General features: G+C 32.1%; 1 protein-coding gene across 1 annotated transcript in view; it reads right to left on the bottom strand.

Moving 5' to 3' along the window:
- Positions 1-22740, bottom strand: part of LOC126768948 (EGFR adapter protein-like) — a 119178-nt gene extending 96438 nt beyond the window's left edge. The window contains exon 1 of the mRNA XM_050487432.1: positions 22655-22740. Coding sequence (XP_050343389.1) covers positions 22655-22678 — 24 coding nt within the window. The 5' untranslated portion in view covers positions 22679-22740. The remainder of the gene's footprint in view (positions 1-22654) is intronic.
- Between the last annotated feature and the right edge of the window lie 493 nt (positions 22741-23233).

The following is a 23233-nucleotide window of genomic DNA, read 5'->3' as shown; positions in this document are numbered from 1 at the left end:
AGAATAGGAAGGTGGACGAGCATATGTGGTGGCCCACCTGATGGTAAGTGGTCACCAAACGCCCTTAGACATTGGCATTGTAAGAAATGTCAACCATCGCTTATAGCCAATGCGCCACCAACCTTGGGAACTATGATTTTATGTCCCTTGTGCCTGTAATTACACTGGCTCACTCACCCTTCAAACCGGAACACAACAATATCAAGTATTGCTGTTTTGCGGTAGAATATCTGATGAGTGGGTGGTACCTACCCAGACGGGCTTGCACAAAGCCCTACCACCAGTAAATTTTCCGACATCTTCAACAATCATCGTAATTTTACAGGCAATTCACACAAAACCTTAATGAAATATATACCTAGATCTTCCTCGTGAATTACTAGTATTGGTGAAACCCGTATGATAATCCTAAGTTTATTCTGGTCCGACAGACAAACAGACAGACGCGGTTGGGGAACTTTGTTTTATAATATGTAGTGATAAATACTTTATGTTGACAACTTGAATGCATGTTCCTTTTAAAAGCGACCGAACCAAATAATTTTTATCGTAATACTTTGCCATAACAAGCTATAACTCAAAAAACATGCAAAATACAAACAAACTTTACCCACGATACTTGATTCTCTAATGTGATGATCAATGGGTTATTTATTAATTCATACTATTTGTCAATTAAAACTAAAATCTCCTAAAATTAAAACATTCTTACTAATCAGTAAAAAAAAACTTATCTATGAAAAATCTATTTATAAGCAAAATACCACTCATCACGATATATCCCAAGCTATCCACCTGATAGACTTGAAATTTGTCACAGTTACTCCTTCCCCGTCGTTGACGCTCACTAAGAACGTATTTTACGCAAATCCTATCCAAAATACATTTTTCTTCTTATCTATCCATGAATCCGAAAAGATTTTCTATTATTAATATAAACATTTTAAAATAAATAACTTTTTAAACAACTTCATAATTTTGTCGTATAATATTAGATCTTGAATAAAAGTAATTTTATGTAATATCACATAGTAATCTCTCATCGGGCGTGCAATATATTCCTAGAGTATGCATTTAGAGGAGGGTCGCAGCTAATGGTTGTGTGAGGGGATCCGTAATTGTGTTGAGTGGCATTTTGTATTAATTAGCGCAGATGGGCGAACGGGCCAAATGGCAGGCTATTGTCTGAGTGGCGAGGTTGATTTGATTATGTGGTTATAGTGGTAGAATAATGAATGATGTAATCATGAGCTACGGGCGAATTAGGAATCAATTTGGGGCTAGTTTTGTTAACCAAAGTTATTGAGGTTAACATTTAATCGTACTTCAATTACAATCGTCACGAGTTATTTTGAAAATCGAATTTAAAAAACCTATAGCTTTTTCATTTTTAAAATGACACAATATCAAATGACTTTTTAATATTAAAACACGAAATTCACGCTTGTCACATGAATAGATTAAAACGGGTGGAACTGCGAAGCGCAACTGTTTATATGATTATGAAAAATATTATATACTAACCCGTTCTATGACATCAACCGAAAAAATATAACTTCCAATTTAAAATATATATATATAATTACAACTTTAAGATATGTCAATATGATGCACTAATCCTATAGTTCGCATACTGTAGTTACTTGCTCAGCGGAGTATGAGCGATCTGACGTGCGCGTCAGTGTTTCTCAGACATGCTCGCACGAGCAATATTTAATTAATTCTCTGATCTAACCACGAGCTCTCATCCTTCATATTGTTAGGTGAGTTACAATTTATAGTTCAGGAGTTCGTTTTGAAGTTTTTTTAATTATTTATATCAATGTACTTTTTAATACATAGTTTAAATAAATTATATTTTTTCCTTTTCTTATGCGTTAACCTTGTAAAGACACGATAATGTTAGCACTGATAACTTAGAAGCTGCGGCTTTCAGGCTGCTTCTATGAATTGCTAAATAGAAAAACTATAACTAATAATTGGTCAGCCATTGTGCTTGACGCCATCCCACACTTTGGGATCTACAGTCTTATATGATAGCCTCTAGACAGACGTGGTTGAAACATTCGTAATTCATTAATCATCTTATAATATTAAATAAGCAATTCTTGTATATATGTATAAAAATCGCAATCGGCTCTAACAATTTGTCTCAAATTTTGTATTTAGATAAGGTTTTTTATTTTAAATTTATCTGTATTTCCTGAAAAAACATAAATATTTTAAAAAAATGTAATTACTTATTAGAGCCAAGTGAAGCTCGTTCATCAAGGTAGTTGTAATATAAAATAACCTATAATATAATATCAAAATAATATCTAAATATATATTAAATTATAAATGTATATTCTTTCAAATTTAAGAGAAAATCTTATTCCTTTATTTAAATTTACATTATTCAATACATTTTACTTTTCTTCTATTTCCAAATGTTTTATTCTCAAGTAACACTTAAGCTTTAGCAACTTAGCAACAATAACCAATAAAAAAAACGTTTGATAAACAAAGGATAAAAAGTTAATGACCTGTTTTGTCTTTGCCTATTTAAATATAAATAAATATATATAGATTATGATCTCCTAAACTAAGCTGGCTTCCTGTTTTCGGTCAAATTCATATCGTGCTCAGTAACATGGCTGCTGTAGAGGCTAAGGATATTCCATTACGGCACTATGACTGGATACACACAAAATTGCACGTTTAATTAAACTCTAAGCTAACGTGTAGAACATTCTGATATATAAATTCTTCCTTACATAGCTTATTTCACTAAAATGCCGGCGTTAAAATATCACAATTCCTCTGTACAAGACTATTTTAAGTATTAAAAATCTTGTCATGAATATTTTTCGGATTTTAGTATCAAACGTATTTTCGATGTGCAAATAACATTTTTACTAATAATTTTGATTAAAAAATGCATTTTAATTTATATATTTTAAGCTTTTGACGAGAAAAACAAGTAAATTTAACTTGCATGTCTCATATATAATGACCTAAAATAAAATACAGTTGTAGATCAATAGTAGTATTAATTAAAATCTTATTATATTATTAAATAAAAATATGACGAGAAAGAATATATAATTGTTTGATATTAATATATATATAGTTTGTATATTATAACATATATATGTCGCTATGATAACTTTACCGTAACAGCCTATGAATGTCCCACTGCTGGGCTAGAGGCCTCCTCTCCTCTTTTTGAGGAGAAGGTTTGGGTCTTATTCCACCACACTGCTCCAATGCGGGTTGGTGAAATACACATGTGGCAGAATTTCAGTGAAATTAGACATATGCAGGTTTCCTCGCGACGTTTTCCCTCACCGTAAAGCGCGAGATGAATTATAATCACAAATTAAGCACATGAAAATTCAGTGGTGCTTGCCCGGTTGATCATCGGTTAAGATTCACGCGTTCTTACCACTGGGCCATCTCGGCTCATAATATAATGACAACTTTAGTAGTCAATTTTATACTATACTGTATTTATTGCCAAGCTACAACTTAAGGTAGTTAAGAATATGTATATTTCTATTCAAAGACTTTTCGCAAGAGTGTTAGTCTTTACCTCGCTTTAAATATGAAAAATAATCTGTGTTATTAGTGGCCCCTTCAAAGAAACCTATTACGCAATGTTACATAAAGCGGCTCGCGAAAACTTAGAAATGGCGGCGCATCAAAGCTTAGCGGTCACTGATCACTAGCGTAGACGTATTAGTTAACCACGGAGACGTCTTGGGTTACTGTCGCGATTTTTCAATACGAAAGTATTTAGACCTACATAATATTCTTACCTATTTGTTTTTTTTATATATTTACAGTAAGTAGGCAGACTGACAAATGGGCTGCCGGATGGTAAGTCTACCACCAACCTTGGAAACTAAGGAGCTATGTCCCTGAATTACACTGGCTCACTCACCCTTCAAAGCGGAACACAATGTTTAGTATTTTTGTTTTGAGGTATACATATGTGATAAGCTCACGGGCGTGCACAAAGAACCACAACCATATCCAGTCAAAAAGAAAGACTTAAGACTTACTCTAATTTGATAATTAATTATTAATAGAGCCTATGTATTGTCTTACACAGTGAAACGTGAAAGTATATTTACTATATAAATATTATACATATTAAAATCATATTTTTAGTTAAATTTTTAAGTAATATCTTGTGTGAACCAACTCTCTCCAAGATAGATTCCACAAAATTATGCTCTAACACTAACCAGATGTATTTTAAATTAAAAAATATATATTTTTAAAAGAGGCTCAGATCGATATTTTGTTGCATTGAAATTTCAGTATGATTTATAATTATATATAATTCACTTCTTATACTCGTACTATAACAAAAATCCACCAGCATGCAAGAAATGCTTATTTCAAATAAAACCAAGTCCATATAGATGTAACTAAACAAAATTCAAAATTAAAACAATTATTTTCACATTTAATACCAACGCCATCTATCGGGTGGTGTTTGAACTACGATTTACTACTCCTGTATTCAAGCGGGGTGGTTAAAAGCCATTTCTCTAAAAACCCGAGAATGCCAGTATGTTTTTGTAACTTTCAATAGATGGCGCTGGTGATATATTTTTGAAAATGTCGTTTTTTTTGATCAGGTACGGCTTGTTTTCTTGCTCACGAGGTTCTTGCTAAAGAGATAATTTAAGGAAAATTATGAATGACACCCTCGTGTTTTTTTTGATTATAAAAAGTTATTTTTTTTTATAATATTATCAAATGAAGTACGAATTTATTGTGATAAAATCATTCGGGAAAAATGATCTACATAATTATAAAAATCATTAAAATTCAATATGTAAATTAGAAGAAACTAGGGAACAAATGGACAGACGTGAAAAACGACTTTGATTTATTCAATGTAAAGACATATTTATAAAAAATCCGTCAGGCGTTATACTTTAATCAAAGTATTTTACTGACTTTTATACTTTCTTTAAGCTTCTAATTATTTTTATAAATATTGGTGCTAATTTTATGTTAATGTTTTGTTTTTTTTTTATATAACTTATTTTTTTTAACAATTTTTAACTCTTGTATAATTAGTTTTAAGAAAATCTTTATGATACATAATAGCGTAATATTACATGTATTTGCTCCCAAATATGTATGTTGTGTTTGCCTTAAAAGGTAATACAATTAAATTAATTCCTTGTGACAAAATTACTGGTATTTACGACTGGCTAATTATAAATAAATAAAGTAAGCTTAACACGATCGCTTAAAGTATACGAGCTCTTGTACATCTGTTTATAAAATATGGATATAATATTAAAAGTTTAATTGTTTTAAAATACTTTTATAAACATTGAAACGATTTCAAAATAAAAATATTTCAAATAATTTACCAATCGACAACCCTAATCGGAATGATCGGTACAGTTATTCCACGCCAGCGACTCTCACTAGCTCACTATATCTCCGACATCAGGTCGACAACATGCTATCAATCAAGTTCATTGCTGGGCAGACATTGACACATAACTCGTCAACAACTATCCAATCATCAAGCTATACCATCGCTAACGATAACAACATTTGTCATTATTCGAAAGCCAATAACTTTGAAACAACCTCTCTTGAATTTAAATGGCGCTTTGGAAAGTTAAAAGGGTCGCAAAGTTTGACAGTGAAATAAGTGTCTGGAATTTGTGAGGAGACGCGCACAAAGAAGGTCGTTAGTTCTAGAAAGAATAAGTCAAAATTACTTTATAAAATTATTCGAGATGAAATGTGCTTTTAATTTACCACGTCTTTAAACACATTTTTGTATTTAGATAATGTGAAAATAATGCTAAAAATAATTCGTATTAAATGTGAAATGTGTATGTTAATTGTACGATGATGATGATGTTCTCTTTGATTATCAATGGTTAATACTTCTTACGATGCCGACATTTGCTTGTCCACCTACCCATTCTATAAAAATAAAAAAAAAAACGCCTCCAGGTTTTCCAATATTCGTCATTAGCCAGGTTCAAATACATTTTTTTTATTTGTATTATACAAATTTTCTATTTATTTTTTATTGTGCAAATTATTTATAAATAGTTTTAATAATCAACAAAGTATATATTGTTAAGTGTATCAGTTATAAAATTTTGTTAAAACGTACGTCTTGTTTAATATGTTCTTTTATATAATTGTATTTTCCTAATTCCCTTCACACCCAGATTTTACTAATTTGTATTTAGTCCAAGAACTGGATAATTTTACTATCCATTGTACATCCTAAATGTACTTTTTTGTAACAAGGGCGCTGAAGTTTCTCCAGGCTCTGAGAGAATGAGCTTTTGTATCCCACATTTCACTGATCAGAGAGGCTGCACGATACTCCGTGCTCCACAGTTAATTCGGTTCGCATAAATAATATAATTAATGAATTTATTTAATTTTGAATAATAAGACACATTATTTAATATTTGTTGTAGAACCACATTTCCAGTGTGCGTTCAGTGCGACCATTTCTAATCGGTTTAACGATCGTCATTATTATAGATGTTTTACTGGCGTAATATAAACTCGAGTAAAACTTTAATCCGATAATTTAAGAGGCACCAATTGTGTAATAGACTAATTTATTTGACGACTAAGTATCATATTATATCTGCTTATTCATTTTATTTTTTGTTTAACTGGATGCTGTTCGGGCGTATATATATTTAGAGCGTCAATAAATCTTTAACTGTAGGATCTAAGACGTTATCTTTCTTTTGTTGTTGTTGTTGTGCACAGTTCCCTTTGATAGACTTTGCCATTGTAAAGGGCATTGTAGTATTTTTATATTTAAACCTACATTTTACGCTATATGTGTGTGCATACGCGGATAGGAGTCTGTTTATAAGGGGCTTTCGTAGTATAATTTTTAAAATAATTAAAAAATTTAATTATAAACAACAATAACATACAAATCACTTGATTATAAGTCTATGACGCGGTTAGATAATTCAATAGCTTCCGGACTACCGCAACGAGACTTAATTAAAAGGCAAACAGTTCGCACGCACTCAAATGTTACGTAGTTTCAGCTGGAATAGCACGGGGTGAGGGATTTTGAGGTTTCGTAGTTGATTTAACAATATTTGTTTAGGACTAACAACGTTATACGCTGTATATATACGTCAATCCACTTAGATATTATTTTCTCACTATTTCGTTTGACATGAGTCTTACCGACACGGATTTAGGACTTAATAGTAATTATCAATTTTAGAGCACGACCACGAATAACTAGAAGTTATCAAGGCAGAGTAGCCCCGTGCTAGCCTATATATACATTTAAAAAAGCTAACCTAAATATTTTCAATAATTCCACAGTCTCAATTTAAAAGTAAAATTAAGAAAAAACATTTTTATTTAAGTACTACCTCGTTTACCCATCTTCTTTATTGTTTTTTAGTATGTAATGGTTAATTTTTGGTAGTATGGTGGTGGTGGTCATTGGTGGTAGGGCTTTGTGTAAGCTCGTCTGGTTAGGTACCACCCACTAATCAGATATTCTACTGCAAAACAGTAGTACTTAGTATTGTTGTGTTCTGGTTTGAAGGGTGAGTGAGTCAGTGTAATTACAGGCAAAAGGGACATAGCATCTTGTTTCACAAGGTTGGTAGTACATTGGCGATGTAAGCGATGGATTTCTTAGGATGCCAGTGGGCATTGTTTCCACTTACCATCAGGAAGTGCACATTGTATAAAAGTATATATTCTATAAAAAAGTATAATGTTATTTGAATAAGTATGTTTAGAAAAGAATGTCTGTAAGATTATGCATAATGAGTTAGTCTTAAAATAGGGCATACAGTTTATATATATATAAGTTACCTATTAGACCAAGGTTATATTGTAACCAATGTTTACTTCCTTATAAATAAATAGTTTGAATTTCAAAGAAACTGATTTCAAGAACTCGTCGACATATAAACTGTACTTTTACTAATTACAGACTTGAAACTTTTGTTACAAAATATAGATTTACATTTTTTTTTAAAATGGCTGAGATGGCCCTGTATTAAGAACGCGTGAATCTTAACCGATGATCGTGGGTTCAAACCCAGCACCACCGAATTTTCATGTGCTTAATTTATGGTTATAATTAATCTCGTGTTTGACGGTGAAGGAAAACTCGTGAGAAAACCTGCATATGTCTAATTTCACTAAAATTCTGCAACATGTGTATTCCACCAACCCGCATTGGAATAAGCCAAACTTTTTCCTCAAAAAAGGAGAGGAAGCCTTAGCCCAATAGTGGGACATTCACAGGCTGTTACTGTATTGTACTGTAAAAAGAAGTGCGCTTATTTATAATAAATTCAGCTGTTACATAACATATTAAGCAATTAAAATCATATGAATAATCTTCATTTATATATGATTAATCTTCAATTGTAAAGTAAAAGCTTCAAAAAATCCCACCGCTGGGCTAAAGCTCTCTACATTGAGCTCTAATGCGGGATGATGGATACACATCGCAGTTTTCTTTTCAGATTTCTTACTATGTTTTTTTTCACTACTGGGCACGAGATGAATTGTACGCACAAATTAAGCTCCTATCTAACCACTAGAACAACGAGGCTTGAAATGTACATATAGCGAGTAGGCTAAGAAAAATGTATATGTGTATTTTCAAACAATCAGAATCAGACGAATAAGCAATCTGATCTTACGGTATGCCTTATTATTTATTTTCTTAATCGTTTTTTGAAACATCATGTGAAATATATCCGAAAATACTTATCCAAATTATGATATATTTTATAATACTTTCAAAATAATATGTGATTAATTTTAAAGGGCATACATATATCTTGACTTACTCGTAATACATAAGAAACTACAGAACTCACTTCAATAAAAATACATAATTTTGCTTTAAATATAATAAAGTAGATAATAAGTTTAAATATTCCAAATCGATTGTCTTGCTATTGAGAAACAAAGTCCACGAAAAGCATACATTGATGTCAGTCTAATAAATTTGTCTTTGTGTAATTTCTCTTTTTCCGATTTTTAGAAAAAATATTCTATATCAAAGACAAATATATAGAATAACCTAAGGATACTATATAGTTATCCCATAAAGTTAAATTGAGATAAATGTAGACGATTTCCAGAAATTACCGAATTCTTTTTACACGTACATTATCAAAACATAAGCCACTCCTTAATTGAAATTAAAAATTGTGAGCATAATTGAATATAAGTATTTAATTAAATTAAAAAATTCTATTCCATTTTTGTTTAAATTAAATGATGTAAGATGCTTCTAGAAACTTCTTAAAAATGACAGTATCCTGTTCTCTTCAATGTTTATTGACATTTATTTAGTGGAATACAATTGGCTGATGATGATGATAATTTTGACATAGATGAAGTTCGCATACAGATGCTAATAATAATAAAACCTAATTGTCCTACATCCCTGCAAGTATTAAAATTGGGATTTTTACTACATACATTTATGCCGTTGACTTCTTAAAAGTAATAGTAAAGTAAAAGCAAATAGTAATATAAAATTTATTTTTATAAATAAAACAAATATAAATAACGGATAATTCCCGCTATTCCGCCAAAATAGCGTCCATATTAATACCCAGGTTTCATGCCAAAAATAAGCTTCGGTATAACGAATCCGAAAATAATGCAGTCATTCCGATCCAGTAATCTTTTGTCTGTATATTATTTTTGTTGATTGCCGCAATGGAGAAGTTTTAAAGTAAAATGAAATATTTTTATTTCTACCGCAACATGAATTTCGAAAACTATTTATTAAAGGAACTATTTTTAATAAATAGCAGTAGTCATGAGAGAATATAATTTCTGACGCATTAAAGTTAATATTAGAGATATATAGCTGAGATACATGGCTGTAAAAAATTCAAATTCATCTTCCATGGTCATTATTGGGTCACCATTAGGAATTAGGATACTTTTTTTTTATTTATTTGATATAATTAGGTAGACTGACAAATTTTGGGCTCATTTGCCAATCCTGTTTTTTCTGCTGGTACAGCCCATAGAACTAAATTGTTTGTGGAAACCTTCAAACTGTAATTTTACTGGTGGTAGGGCTTTGTGCAAGTTCGTCTGGGTAGGTACCACCCACTCATCAAATATCATACCGCAAAACAGCAGTACTTATTATTATCCGATTTGAAGGGTGAGTGAGCCAGTGTAATTACAGCCACAAGGGACATAACATCTTAGTTCTCGAGGTTGGTGGCGCATAGGCGATGTAAGCGATGGTTAACATTCCTTACAATGCCAATGTGTCTGGGCGTTGTTTACCACTTACCATCAGGTGGTCTATATGCTCGTCTGACTACCTATACTATAAAAAATAGCAATACAAAGTAGAGCTGTTTTACATTAGATTAAATGATACCACCACACTCTAATGCATAATTTAATTCCGAGTAAGCACTGAATTTCTTGCGCTTATCTGTGTTTAAGATCTCGTGCTCGGCGATGAAGAATTAACGTCTTGAGGAAACTTGGGTTTCGGATGAAATTCTTTCACATGACTTTGACGAGCCGGTTGGCGTGGTTGGTAGACACTTGCCTTTCACGCCGAAGGTTGTGGGTTCGATTCTCACCCAGGACAGACATCTGTGTGCATGAACATGTCTGTTTGTCTTGAGTCTGGGTGTAATTATCTATATAAGTATTTATTTCCATAAAAAAGTAGCATATCAGTTGTCTGGTTTCCATAGCACAAGCTTTGTACAAGCTTAATTTGGGATCAGATGGCCGTGTGTGAAAAATGTCCCAGGATATTATTATTATTATTATTACATGTATATCTGCCAAACCGCATTAAAGTAGCGTGTTCCAAACCCGCTCTTTAAGAAGAGAGGAGGCTTTTGAACAGCAGTGAAACATTGACCGGCTATTAATTTTACTTGAAACGAAGAAGCATTAAAATGCTGATTATGAAAGTAAGGTTCTTATATTCCTTGTTTTTATAATTGTAAAGGCTCGTTTACACTTCACATTTAAGCTTATACATATTAGCATACATTTCTTATGGAGCCACAGACAAGTTTAATACTGTCAATAAAGAGATCTACAAAAGTTTTAATCCATCTTTCTAAATAGAATTCACCATCAAATCTTATCGTTACTTAGCAATCAATGAAGCATAATTAGCACAAACAATTTTATGTCTTATATTTATAATACATTACGGACTATTTTCAAATGAACGTAATCTTATGAATTGACTGACTGCACGTTTTGAAGTTTGAAGTCGCCAAATCTAGCGAATGTGATTGTTCAAATGTTTTTGGCAAATCCGCGATAAACTTTATACGCTAAAGTTACAAGTCGTTGCTGATTGCATTACGCTTTTGAATAACGTACTTAAAATACATTGTATTTTAATACTATGTGTAATAACTTTTAATAAATATTACAATTTTCTATTATTTAATATTAAAAATATGTTACTCTAAAAATCATAATTGCATATTGCAATTTGGAAATAGTCTACAAATTATTCTTATAATTCAAAGCTATATACCAGTTTTGTTTTTTACCGAAATAAATTTATATACCTCTTATGAAAGCATTTTTTTATTTTGTTCGAAACTTTTCATTATTTTTCCATAGCCCAGTCTCACACTCTGGCAATAAGTATACGCGCCATGCACATAGACAAAAGATGTTTCACATAAAAAAAAAATTAAATACACTGTCAATAAATATTTTACATTTTATTCAATAAAATCCTAACGCATTGCATCATTAATACGAAGCGATGTCATTCAGGAAATTAATCGATGTAGCGCTGGTTTGATGAATGAATTTAATTCGATTATTTTATGCAAAATTGATAATTGGAATTGACGTTCAATTAAATCAATTAGCCCGTTAAATTTAACTATAGCGAATCTCCTTAATAGAATTATAATAACGTATTGTGGTGTCAACATAATGTCGTTAATTTGATTTAACGCTTAGAGTATAATTGTTTTTTCTCATCTCGATACCAATAATTAATACGTGTTTTATGTTAAAACCTCCGTGTCTATTTTTTACGCTTCCATGGGCGTGATTTAAGTCTAAGAGCATAAATACAGATATAATAAATATAATTAAAAAAAACATATATATATCCTTTCTCTGAATTCCAGCGTTTTAGTTTAAAGCTGAGTCAACCAGTGTAATGACAGATAACCTATATGCGTTAATGTCATATTAGTGGGCAAACTCTTTGCCTTACTTAGGAACTTACTCCACAACGCTGCTCCAATGTGTAGTGTTGGATATACATGTGGCAAATTTTCATTAGTCATTCTGGTTTCCGTACGATGATATCCTTCAACATGCCACGTTGGTCTAGTGGCTTGATATAAGGCCGCAGACCCGGAGGTCCTGGGTTCAATTCCCAGGTCGGGCCGATAAAAAGTTATTGGGTTTTTCTGTCAGAAAAATTGTCAATAGCAGCCCGGAGTCTGGAAGTTAGAAGTGTGTACACTCCCGTGCCTCGGAAGGCACGTAAAGCCGTTGGTCCTCAACTCTTTCCGGTCGTGTCGGATTGCCGTCCCATCGGATTATGAGAGTTAGGAAATATAGAGAGTGCACCTGTGTTTGCGCACACACTTGTGCACTATAATATCTTCTTCGTAGTTGGCTAATCTCTCTACCGCCGTGGCCGAAATCGGTCTGGAGGACATTATTATTATCCTTCAACAACACTATATGTAATATATGTAATATATGTAATATATGTAATATACACTATATTTAGCGGACCCTGGCGTTACTACACTATATGTAATAAACTCGTACACAAAAAATCTCTTTGTGCTTGATTGGATTTAACCGGCAATCCTCGGTTAAGATTTAAACGTTCTAGCCACTGACCCGGCTCGAAAGTATCGGTTATTTAAATCAGGTAGAAGATTTACCACCTCTCGCTTTTATTAAAATAATTAATGTCACTCATATAATTTTGTTAATCCATCACATCCTACTCAATATTCGAGCTAAACATAAATTAATTTATAAAACCTTTGTAATAAAGCATGCTTTTAGTAATCTTTTCAATAAAGCGATTCAATCCTTATAATAAACTGTTGTCCATTAGAGCGAAATAAAGCGTCTTTGTTGCTATACGACTTTATTAGATTAATTACAAAATCTCAACCCGCATTCTCTCTTTCTTAGACAAATAGTGAACATAAATTGTACCTACTTGTAATTGTTTCAGTGAAACGGTTTGCGAACGGTGATCGAAGGAATGCGAGTGATTGCGTTTGTTAAAAAAAATTGTGTAGTTCCACTTAATTTATTATTTCGTATATTCGTGATTTCATCTCTATCAATATTAAACACTGCCTATTAATAATAATATCCTGGGACATTATTCACACACGGCCATCTGATTCCAAACTAAGCAGAGCTTGTACTATGGAAACCAGACAACTGACATACTACAAATACTATTTTTCTTTTGTAAATACATACTTATATAGATAATTACACCCAGACTCCGGACAAACAGACATGTTCATGCACACAAATGTCTGTCCTGGGTAGGAATCGAACCCACAACCTTCGACGTGAAAGGCAAGTAACTACCAACCACGCCAACCGCCCCGTCAAAGTCTCTTATCTAGTCGTAACTTAGTAAGAAGATAACAGATCTTGATGTATTAGCGCCAAATCACACTCATTATAAAAATATTTGATGTTTCAGTTAAAAAAATTATATATCTTTAAAAAAATATTTAATATGTGGACACACTTTTGTAACAACCGAGTATCTACTACATACTGTTATATACTGACTTTGATCTACCTACTATGTGCAAGTCCGCCGTAGTAAGTACCACCCACTCATCATATATTCTACCGCAATACAGCAATATTGACTACATTTGTGTTTTAGTTTGTAAGGAGTATGAGCCAGTGTACCTACAGATACAACTGAGGTAACATTGTAATACCGAAGGTTAGTGGCGCATTGGCGATGTAAGAAGTAGCTAATATTTCTTGCAGCGTAAATGTATTTGAGCGGTGATGCCCACTTATCTTAGGTGTCCATATTGCCCGTCCGCCTAACTATTAAAAAAAATCATAGTTCATTACTTTCCACTGTTGGCCTTTTCTTATGTTTACAAGATGGTTTGGAGCTCATCGCACCTGTTGCTTCACTTTGTTTTACTGAATATATAATCAAATACGATACATCCAGATTTTCAGAAGATTTTTTTCCATTATCCCATCATTCAATAGAACGAACATTGAATATGTTTACATTCAACAATTTTACATAATAGTGCTTTGTACTGAAGAGTGATGTGATAGTGCTTCTGATTATGTTAGTGTGTCTAGTAGCTTTAAGTTGTGTGGATAAAGTACATCTTTGAAGACTATAGGCAAACAAAAATTTATTTATGGAATTTCTAAGATAAAGGAATACTATACCCCAGTAAAAATTTATGGACTTGATAGAATCAGGAACTGGTGATATACGTTTACCTTCACATTTCGTGTTTATACAATAGTTGTCGCCGATTTTAAAATACATAGATATTGAAACCATATTATAAAAATATGTCCGAAGCAACTGAATGTAACTCGTCAAGAGTACTTTTAAATCACAATAAAATCTCACTCCACGTGTACCATAAAAATGTGAACGTTTTCCAACAAGGAAGGAACTTTAGATGTATTTTAAAGTGTCTACACAAATGGAATGTGCGGAATGGCTTTAAAATTACCTAACGTCTTCAAAGATAGATCAAGATCTTGGATGAAATGGTTATATTCTTTAACCAAAAAGTTAAAATGATTTTAAAATACAGCACAACTTATATATATGTGGTATTAACAATGAAATATAAGTAAAATATAATATTTTAGCAAATATAAAATTTTTCGTCGTGTGTCGATTTGGTGCTGAAAAAAGTCGAATCAAATAAAAATTGATCAATTAGTAATCATCTAATTAGATGGATAATATAAGTGAAACTTAATCGAAGATTGCGATTTCAAATTAGGGCAAGCACGATTTAGTGTATTTTGTTCTTAAGTTCTGTTTTTATTTCATCTTCAGCTTGGCGATGAACAATATAATTAAGCAACTTGTATTTGTTAAATGAAATTCAGACTCTTGCATATCCACCTACCCACAGTTTTAGTGTGGTGAAATGGGTTTCAAACATTATCTTTGACGAGAAATATATCAATCGAGGTATCGATTGGTTATCTTGTACTAACATTGTCAAAAAAAATTACAACGTATACTTAAAAATACACAACAATATAAGAATAAAATAAGTTTAGTGAAAAAAAAAACAAATTAATAACACTGCAAGCCCATCTGATTAGGTACTATCAACCCATTAATTATAATATCTCCTAACAGCAATAGTTTGTATTGCCGTGTTTCGACTTACAGGTTGAGTGAGCCAGTGTAATTATAGGTACAAGCGACGTAACGTCTCAGCTTCTATAGTTGGCGAAGCATTGACGAGAATTGTAGGGAATTATCAATGTTTCTCACATTGCTAATGCGGTGATGATCACATACCATTAATTAATATTAATGAGCCAGCCAGCCAGCAGTTAGCCAGGAGACGTAAGACGAAATTCATGGTTATTGAAAAAAATATATAATTAAAGAAAACTAACAAAAATTATGAAGTAGAATAAATAAAAACATAGTTTCGAAAATAAAATAAATTTATATTTCCGACTATTATAATATATAGCAAGGAAAAAATATAAAAAAATATAGTATGTAAGTACATATAGTGCACCACACACACAAAGGATTAGAGAGCGGGCATGATGGCATAAAAGAGCGTAATGCCGTTCGCCGTCGGCACACGAGTCTTACAAGGCTCACCAAAAATACCTGAATAAAAATAATAACACATATTTCATAACAAATATAATGAACAACATACAATATCACCGGAACGTGTAATTAAGCTAAGAACGAAGACATGTCTCAACGTGTTTTGCCTCCGTTGTCACCATTTACGCGCTGTTACTATGAAACGTGTGCGGTTTACTGTAGCCAGAATCACAGAGGATATAGCGAATGGATACGTTTACAGTAAGGTAAAAATGAAGAGAAAATATTTGAGAAATTAATTAAAAAATTTGATCGGGCTTATCTTTTAAGACACTTATTTTTAAAATTACATTACCGGTAATAAAATAAATAAATAAGTAACAACATGTAAATATCTTATTGCTGGGCTAGGGCTTCCATTCGAAGAAATTGTTTGAAGCTCCATGCTGCTTCAATGTGTGTTGGTGGATAGGCAAGTGGCAGATTGTCTTCCGGCACAAAAAAATATTTTCACGATGTTTTCTTTAACCACCGAGCACGAGATAAATTATACACACAAATTAAGCACATGAATATTCAGAAGTACCCGGGCTTGAACCCACAATCGTCGGAAAAGATTTTTCATGTTCTGACCACTGAGCCATCTCGGCTCTTTGATACTTTATACCTTACCCATTAATCATCAATTTAAAATATATCTTGCTATTTCAAATTTAGCAAATTTCAGGAGCATGAGATAAATGGGTCGTTGAACTCGACCGTGGCAGGACATCTCTGATGGGATCAGAATAATTTTGTCCGCCATTAATTACACCGCGACGTGCCTCAGACCGCCTCCTTGATGCAAAAGATTATAAAGGTTGGTATGCACTAGTGGAATAAAAAACTTCATAAAAATATTCAAATGAAGATAAAAATATAGAAGATAACCTAAATCCTTGCAACAAACCTATAACTAAGTACACATAGTTGAATTAGTTTTTGAACTTTTCTGAACTATTCTTTTCGTATCTAATTATAATATTATCTATTCAAATAGGCTCTTATAAGAAAATGTGTACCAAGAAACTTAGTACAGTATTATTCTCAAATGTAATATTTATTTAATTTTATTGAGTTTGTATTCGTTTATTACTTATATATATATATATATATATATATATATATAAATTATTAATTGTTGTTTTTCCAAAATAATATTCAAATTTATTAAAATGCAATTATATATTTTAAAAACGAATACCTCGTTTAGGAAGGACGTATTGTATTCATATTGTAAAATTATATGTTATCAATGTCGATGAATGATTGTCACCGTAATATTGTCATCATAATATTGTACTAAATATATGATGACATAAGTGCAAATATTTATGTTAAATAAATAAAAAAAATCAAATGTACCGCTCTATTACTTCATAATATTTTCTATATATTTTTTTAGGTAGTAGTTTTTAGAGCTTATTAAAAAGTAGTTTTTTAATTTTTAAATTCCGCTCCTCTCATGTTTTTTTTTATTGGTTTGTTTTGCTCAAATTATATTTAAGTTATAAGTGGAGATTTGACTGATATGTGTGCTAATGTTAATATTTTAGTTTTAAGAATGAATGTACTATTTGTTTCCCAAATAAAAATAAAAAAAAAATTACCTCAATGTACACAAGCCTTACAAGAGGCTCGCAGCTTATTTATGTGCAAGGATCTCAAGGAATGGGCGCGTGCCGTACATCGAGCGAGTTTAACTATACACGTGGCGGTACTAAAATATTTTTAATATTCATAAATTGGTCTTTGTAATACGAAAAGGTCGATAAACAGTCACTTTAAAATGTACTTAAGATATTTTCTCTTAAACAATATTTTAATCGATTATCAGTATGTACAAGCACGTACGAACGTACGAGTCGTCTTTCTCTAACGACATCTGAAATACTAATGTTGGTAATTAAATAGAATTTTGTAAGTAGTACCTTTTTCAAATCTTTTTTTTATAATATAGGACAGCCTCTGATTTTAAAAGTAAGACATATATGTTGACTTTAATTTAAATGAATAAGCTCTTGTGGTTATCCCAATACACGTTGACAATAAATTTACACTCGGTATTCGGATTTTTCATTGCGCCACCAACCTTGGGAACTATTATATTATGTCCCTTGTGCCTGTAGTACACTCGCTCACTCTTCCAACCGGAACACAAAAAAACCAATTATTGCTGTTTGGCGGTAGAATACTTGAAGAGTGGATGACTAATAAATACGAAATAGATTGAAATAATTGAAATAAATACAAATTTAATATGAATATCTATTAAAATATACTAAGTATAGTATAGCTTTAATTTTATAATTGTTCTGAATAAATAAATTTTCCACCTATTTAAAAACTATCACTACTCAAACGCATAAACTCCGAACCACATACAAACATTATACCATCCACTAACGAGCTAAAAGCGAATGCAGAATTTCTTGTAACGAGCATCGCTAAGCTTTTCGTTTTTATAAAACAAGATAAATCCGTGCTCAACAGAGACAGGCGTTTATTATTCATGCTGGCGGATTGTGGGGAAGTATCGTCGCTGGAATTAGCGGAATTAATCGGAGGAGCACGTGTTCTGCCGAGCAACATGTTCTCGTAAGAGAAATGTTTTTTACTGCGTTGACATTTCTTCAGAAAAAAATCTCTTGAATTATTACTATAAGTGTACCAAGAAAATGCAAACTAACAATCTTATTTATGAATAATAGTCGTAAATTATATTATATTATTTTAGAGTTAAAATAGAAGCTACCTATTGGTAAGTTGTTAATATTAACCATAGACACTGCTTCTTAAAGAAACTTAAACCACATTTTACAGAGTCACAAGCGCTTCAATCTAGAAAGCTATGTACAGTAACAGCCTGTTAATATCCCACTGCTGGGCTAAGGCCTCCTCTCCCTTATGAGAAGAAGGTTTGGAGCTTATTCCACCATGTTGCTCCAATACAGGTTGGTAGAATACACGTTTGCAGAATCTCAATGAAATTAGTAACATGCCGGTTCCCTCACGATATTTTCCTTCACCGTCAAGCACGACATGAAATATAAACACTAATTAAGCACATGAAAATCAGTGGCGCTTTCCCGGGTTTGAACCCACGATCATCCGTTAAAATTCACGCGTTCTAACCACTAGACTCTTGTGCTTATTCATTGACTTGCAATTGACAATTGTAACTATAACTTAACATTACAATGTATTGCTGTTTGATTGAAGAAGAAATGACGAGTGAGTCGCCACTGGGTGTTAAATTTTTAAAATGTTATTGTAATATTACCCCAAAGTCCAAATGATCCGACTACAACAGGCAAAAATGTAAATTTTGTATTAATTACGTTACTTCTTATTTGTTTCCTTTATTTTCTTCAGTGTACATTTGCCGTCGTAGTTAGCTCTGTTATCATGACATAAGACAGGGCCAATGTGTCTACACGTTTCTAATTATTTATTTATAAGAGGCTCAATAAAAGCGGGATCTCTCTAGATGGCAATTTATAGAATTGGAGTAAATGGATACGAATCTTGTAATTTTCTAAAGTAAATTTGTAGTAGTTACAGATTATATTATTATTCCTTATAAAGAAACATTATATAATTTGACTATGTTAGTTTAGCAGTCAGCGACACGTAACAATTCATGTCTAGACGACAGCGAGAAACCTTACCAGTTACTATTTCTTTCTTGACGTTTATTCTAATTTGGTTGCGTTTAAGTTAATTTCGTGTTTATTTCTAGAGAGTAATTCTTCGTAAGAAGGAACAATATAATTATATTGTGCAGCGAGTTGCCCTTGCCATGTTAAATATTATAATTTAGCGTAATTATATACTCGTATGCTCGGTAAATATAACATTTCAGAGGAGCTTAAATAACGGACGCCAAATACTTTGTTTGTTATTTGCATTTCAGTATTAAAGCAGACTTAAAAAATTTATATTTTTAAGAATGTACAATATACATATGTGTTAGTATTCAATTTTTTGAATTTTTTCCACGTATTATACTTATTACAACATTCGAATAACTGACTTGAAAAAAAATAAAGGAAATTTCAAATATAGTAATCGTGTATCATATATAAAAAAATGAACGCTTTTAGCATTAAGCCCCTATGCTCTTGTACAATATATATTTTGTGTTTTAGAATAAAGTGTTGAATAATAATTAAAAGTAAACTTATATAGTTTAGTAGTTATAATTTAGTGTCACGCTCATTACACCAAAGACGTTGTTGTTAACAGAAATAAAGAAAAAACGATTATAAAAGTATATAAAGCCAAAAAATATACTTTTAAGCTTAGAAAAATAGTTCACTGAGAGTTTGTCACGTAGTCACACATTATAAACGTGCTGAAGATGAACAATGGCGTTGTGTAAGAATCACGTTTTCCACCTCATCAGCAGCGTGCTCACATTCTATTGAGCTCGCGACACAGTGCCCTGAGTCGATCGTGACACGCTCGCGTGTGCCACACTTTTGTGCACCTGGCGCTAATACCGATTCCTCGCCGTATTTTTACTCTAAGCCAATATGTGCAAGTCGTAAATCGTTGAGAACGTGACTTCGTATATTTAAACTGATGTTATCGTTGATTTTTATGACCTTATCGTGAGGAAAATTTAATTCTAAACCTTATGTAGTTAGATTAAGTGTTCGACACGGCCGTTTTGAGATTTAAATGTTTTAAGGTAATCAAAAACAGATCTTGCTTAATAAACAGATAACCAAAAATTGTAAGGCCAAACTGACAAAAAAAACTTATGAGATTTACCAAACCCTACATTTTTTTTTTCTTTAGATAATTTCATTGTGTTTTGGTGTATCTTTTCTACAAAATTATTAAAAGGTAGGTTCACAATCTAAACTAAAAATTTCATCTCATGCGCACCAGTAAATATAAGTTGGTATTAAAAGAAATATTCAGGTGAAAATTAATTTGTCCATTGACGTGAATCAGCATTTATATAATATGACCATATTAGTCCATACATATTGTTGGCCCTGTAAGAAATATTAATTATTCATTATATCGCCAATACACTACCAACCTTGGAAACTAATATGTTAGGTCCCTTATGGCTGTAATTTAATTGGCTCACTCAACCTTCAAACGAGAACAATACTAAGTATTGCTGTCTGGTGATAGAATATTAGATGTGTCGGTGTAACTACGCAGAGGGGCTTGCACAAAACCCTACAACCAAGCAGGTGTGGTGGCTCGTTTGATTTGATTTACTATATATACATCTTCATATATGATTTAAGATTTTACGTTTTTTTTTTACATTGTTAATTAGGATGGAATCTGCAAAATTAACCATTTGAATGGTATTGCGCCGTACATATATGTCGATTAAACATATACAATGCAATATATAATTAAATTGGGGACAAAATAAAATCTATACTTATAAACGCGAAAGAATCTCTGGCTGTATGTATGCGTGTGTCTGTTACGCATTGATTTGATTTTGGTAAAATATAATATGAATCAAGCTTTAACCCCAAAGAAGGATAATTATATTATAGGAAATCTAATTATCTATAGAGGATGCAAATGTATATGCATTAAAGTAGCATAAATCGATAGTAACAATGTAAAAAAAATAAAAAATTGTTAAAAAAAAACAACACAAATGGACTGCAGACACATGTAACAACCTTCCCAAGGTTAGCTTAGTACGAACGGATTTAGTTTTCAATAAAACTATCCCATATATAAAACTTGGAATACAAAAAAGTGTCTTTGTCTATATCTTTAATGAATACTTACCACACAGTGAACACGTCTCTGAAGAACGCATGTAAATAGCACCTGCATGGACCTGTTCAAGTTCATTCCTGTCCGTAATCCAACACCTCACAGCACTGAAGCGATGGCGACTAGCCCCCGATTCACTTCAATGCACAAATTAAATAAAAATATCTATATATTAAATATTAATTCTCGAGGCGGAGATTATCACAAAGATGAATTTTTGTAAATTTAAAGAACAACGTATACTATACGTTATGTTAAAAATATATTTCGATGCTGTCTTCAAGAAATGCTCTCGGGTTTATGTTTTTAAAAGTTTATTTTAAAATATTATGTATTTTTTAATTCAATTAATAATTAATAAAATGTAACGCGTGTAAATAAGTATAAATATATATGTATAACAATCCTCCAGACCGAGGGGATCGTATCACAAAAAATATTTGATGTTTAGTGTAACTATTTCAAAAAGAAAGGCAAAATATTCGTTATGGTAATACTAAAAAAATTACACGATGAGACCGCGTTTACGTTCTTTGCTACTGTTACATCAACTTCATTCTATTGCTTGTTTTTTTTTTCTTCATAAAACTTATAAAGCAAGGCTTCAATTGAAAGTCAAAAAAAATGCTTTATAGGTGCTTTAATTGGAATTAAATTTTGCTTAACAAACTTTTATTATAACGATTCATATTACTATTCTATTACTAAAGTTTCGATAAAATGCATTATACATAAAAGTTTTTACTTGGCTATAAAAAATCTTGCAGTGCAACATTCTTTTTTATTGCAGCATTATTTTGTTGTCTGTTAATTTTGTTATTATAATCGTTTTAACATAATTTTATGTTTTGCTTAAAACAAATTGAGATTGTTGATATACGTTCAATTATTTTTTATGAATTTAATGATTGCTTGTAAGTGGAGTTCAGTCATTTATAGGATGTCAGCAATCGAAACATTTATTTTTGTATCGTGCTAAAATATGAAGTAGAATTGATACAATACCTTGGCGTGGCGAACGGCCAGCATGATGCGAGGAGCCGGCGCGACATCCCGCGACAACTCACTCACACACCACCGCTCACAACACAACACGAGCACCACCAAGCTGCAGTAACGAGTGCAGTGTCGCTGCAGCTTCGCTTTTTGCAAGTCACAGAACTGGTTGGCTCGTAGAGGGGAAGACCGGTCCGACCAGCCGAATTGCCGATACGATGTCACGCTCGGCCCACGCTACCCGCAACTTTACAATTAATTCGGGTCACCGACCCGGGATTATGAGTTTTAATATCGGTGGCACTGTGACCTAAAATATGTGATGGTATCTCGATGACGATATACCATTGTTGCGAAATAATGACTTGTCTTTATATTTAAGGTATACAAAAAATTGTACCGAAGTTTACATTTTTGGTAAATACGGGCTTTGTGCAAGCCTGTCTCGGTACCACTCACTCATCAGATATTCTACCGCTAAAAACAAAATACTTATTATTGTTGTATTCCAGTTTGAAGGGTGATTAAGCCAGTGTTACCCCAAGGTTGGTGGCGATGTAATGTATGGTTAATATTTCTTGTAAGAAA

This window comes from Nymphalis io, chromosome 6 (genome assembly GCF_905147045.1).
Source record: "Nymphalis io chromosome 6, ilAglIoxx1.1, whole genome shotgun sequence".
Taxonomy (NCBI): domain Eukaryota; kingdom Metazoa; phylum Arthropoda; class Insecta; order Lepidoptera; family Nymphalidae; genus Nymphalis; species Nymphalis io.
Note: the sequence above shows the minus strand (reverse complement) of the source record. Positions and strands in the feature narration are given on the sequence as shown.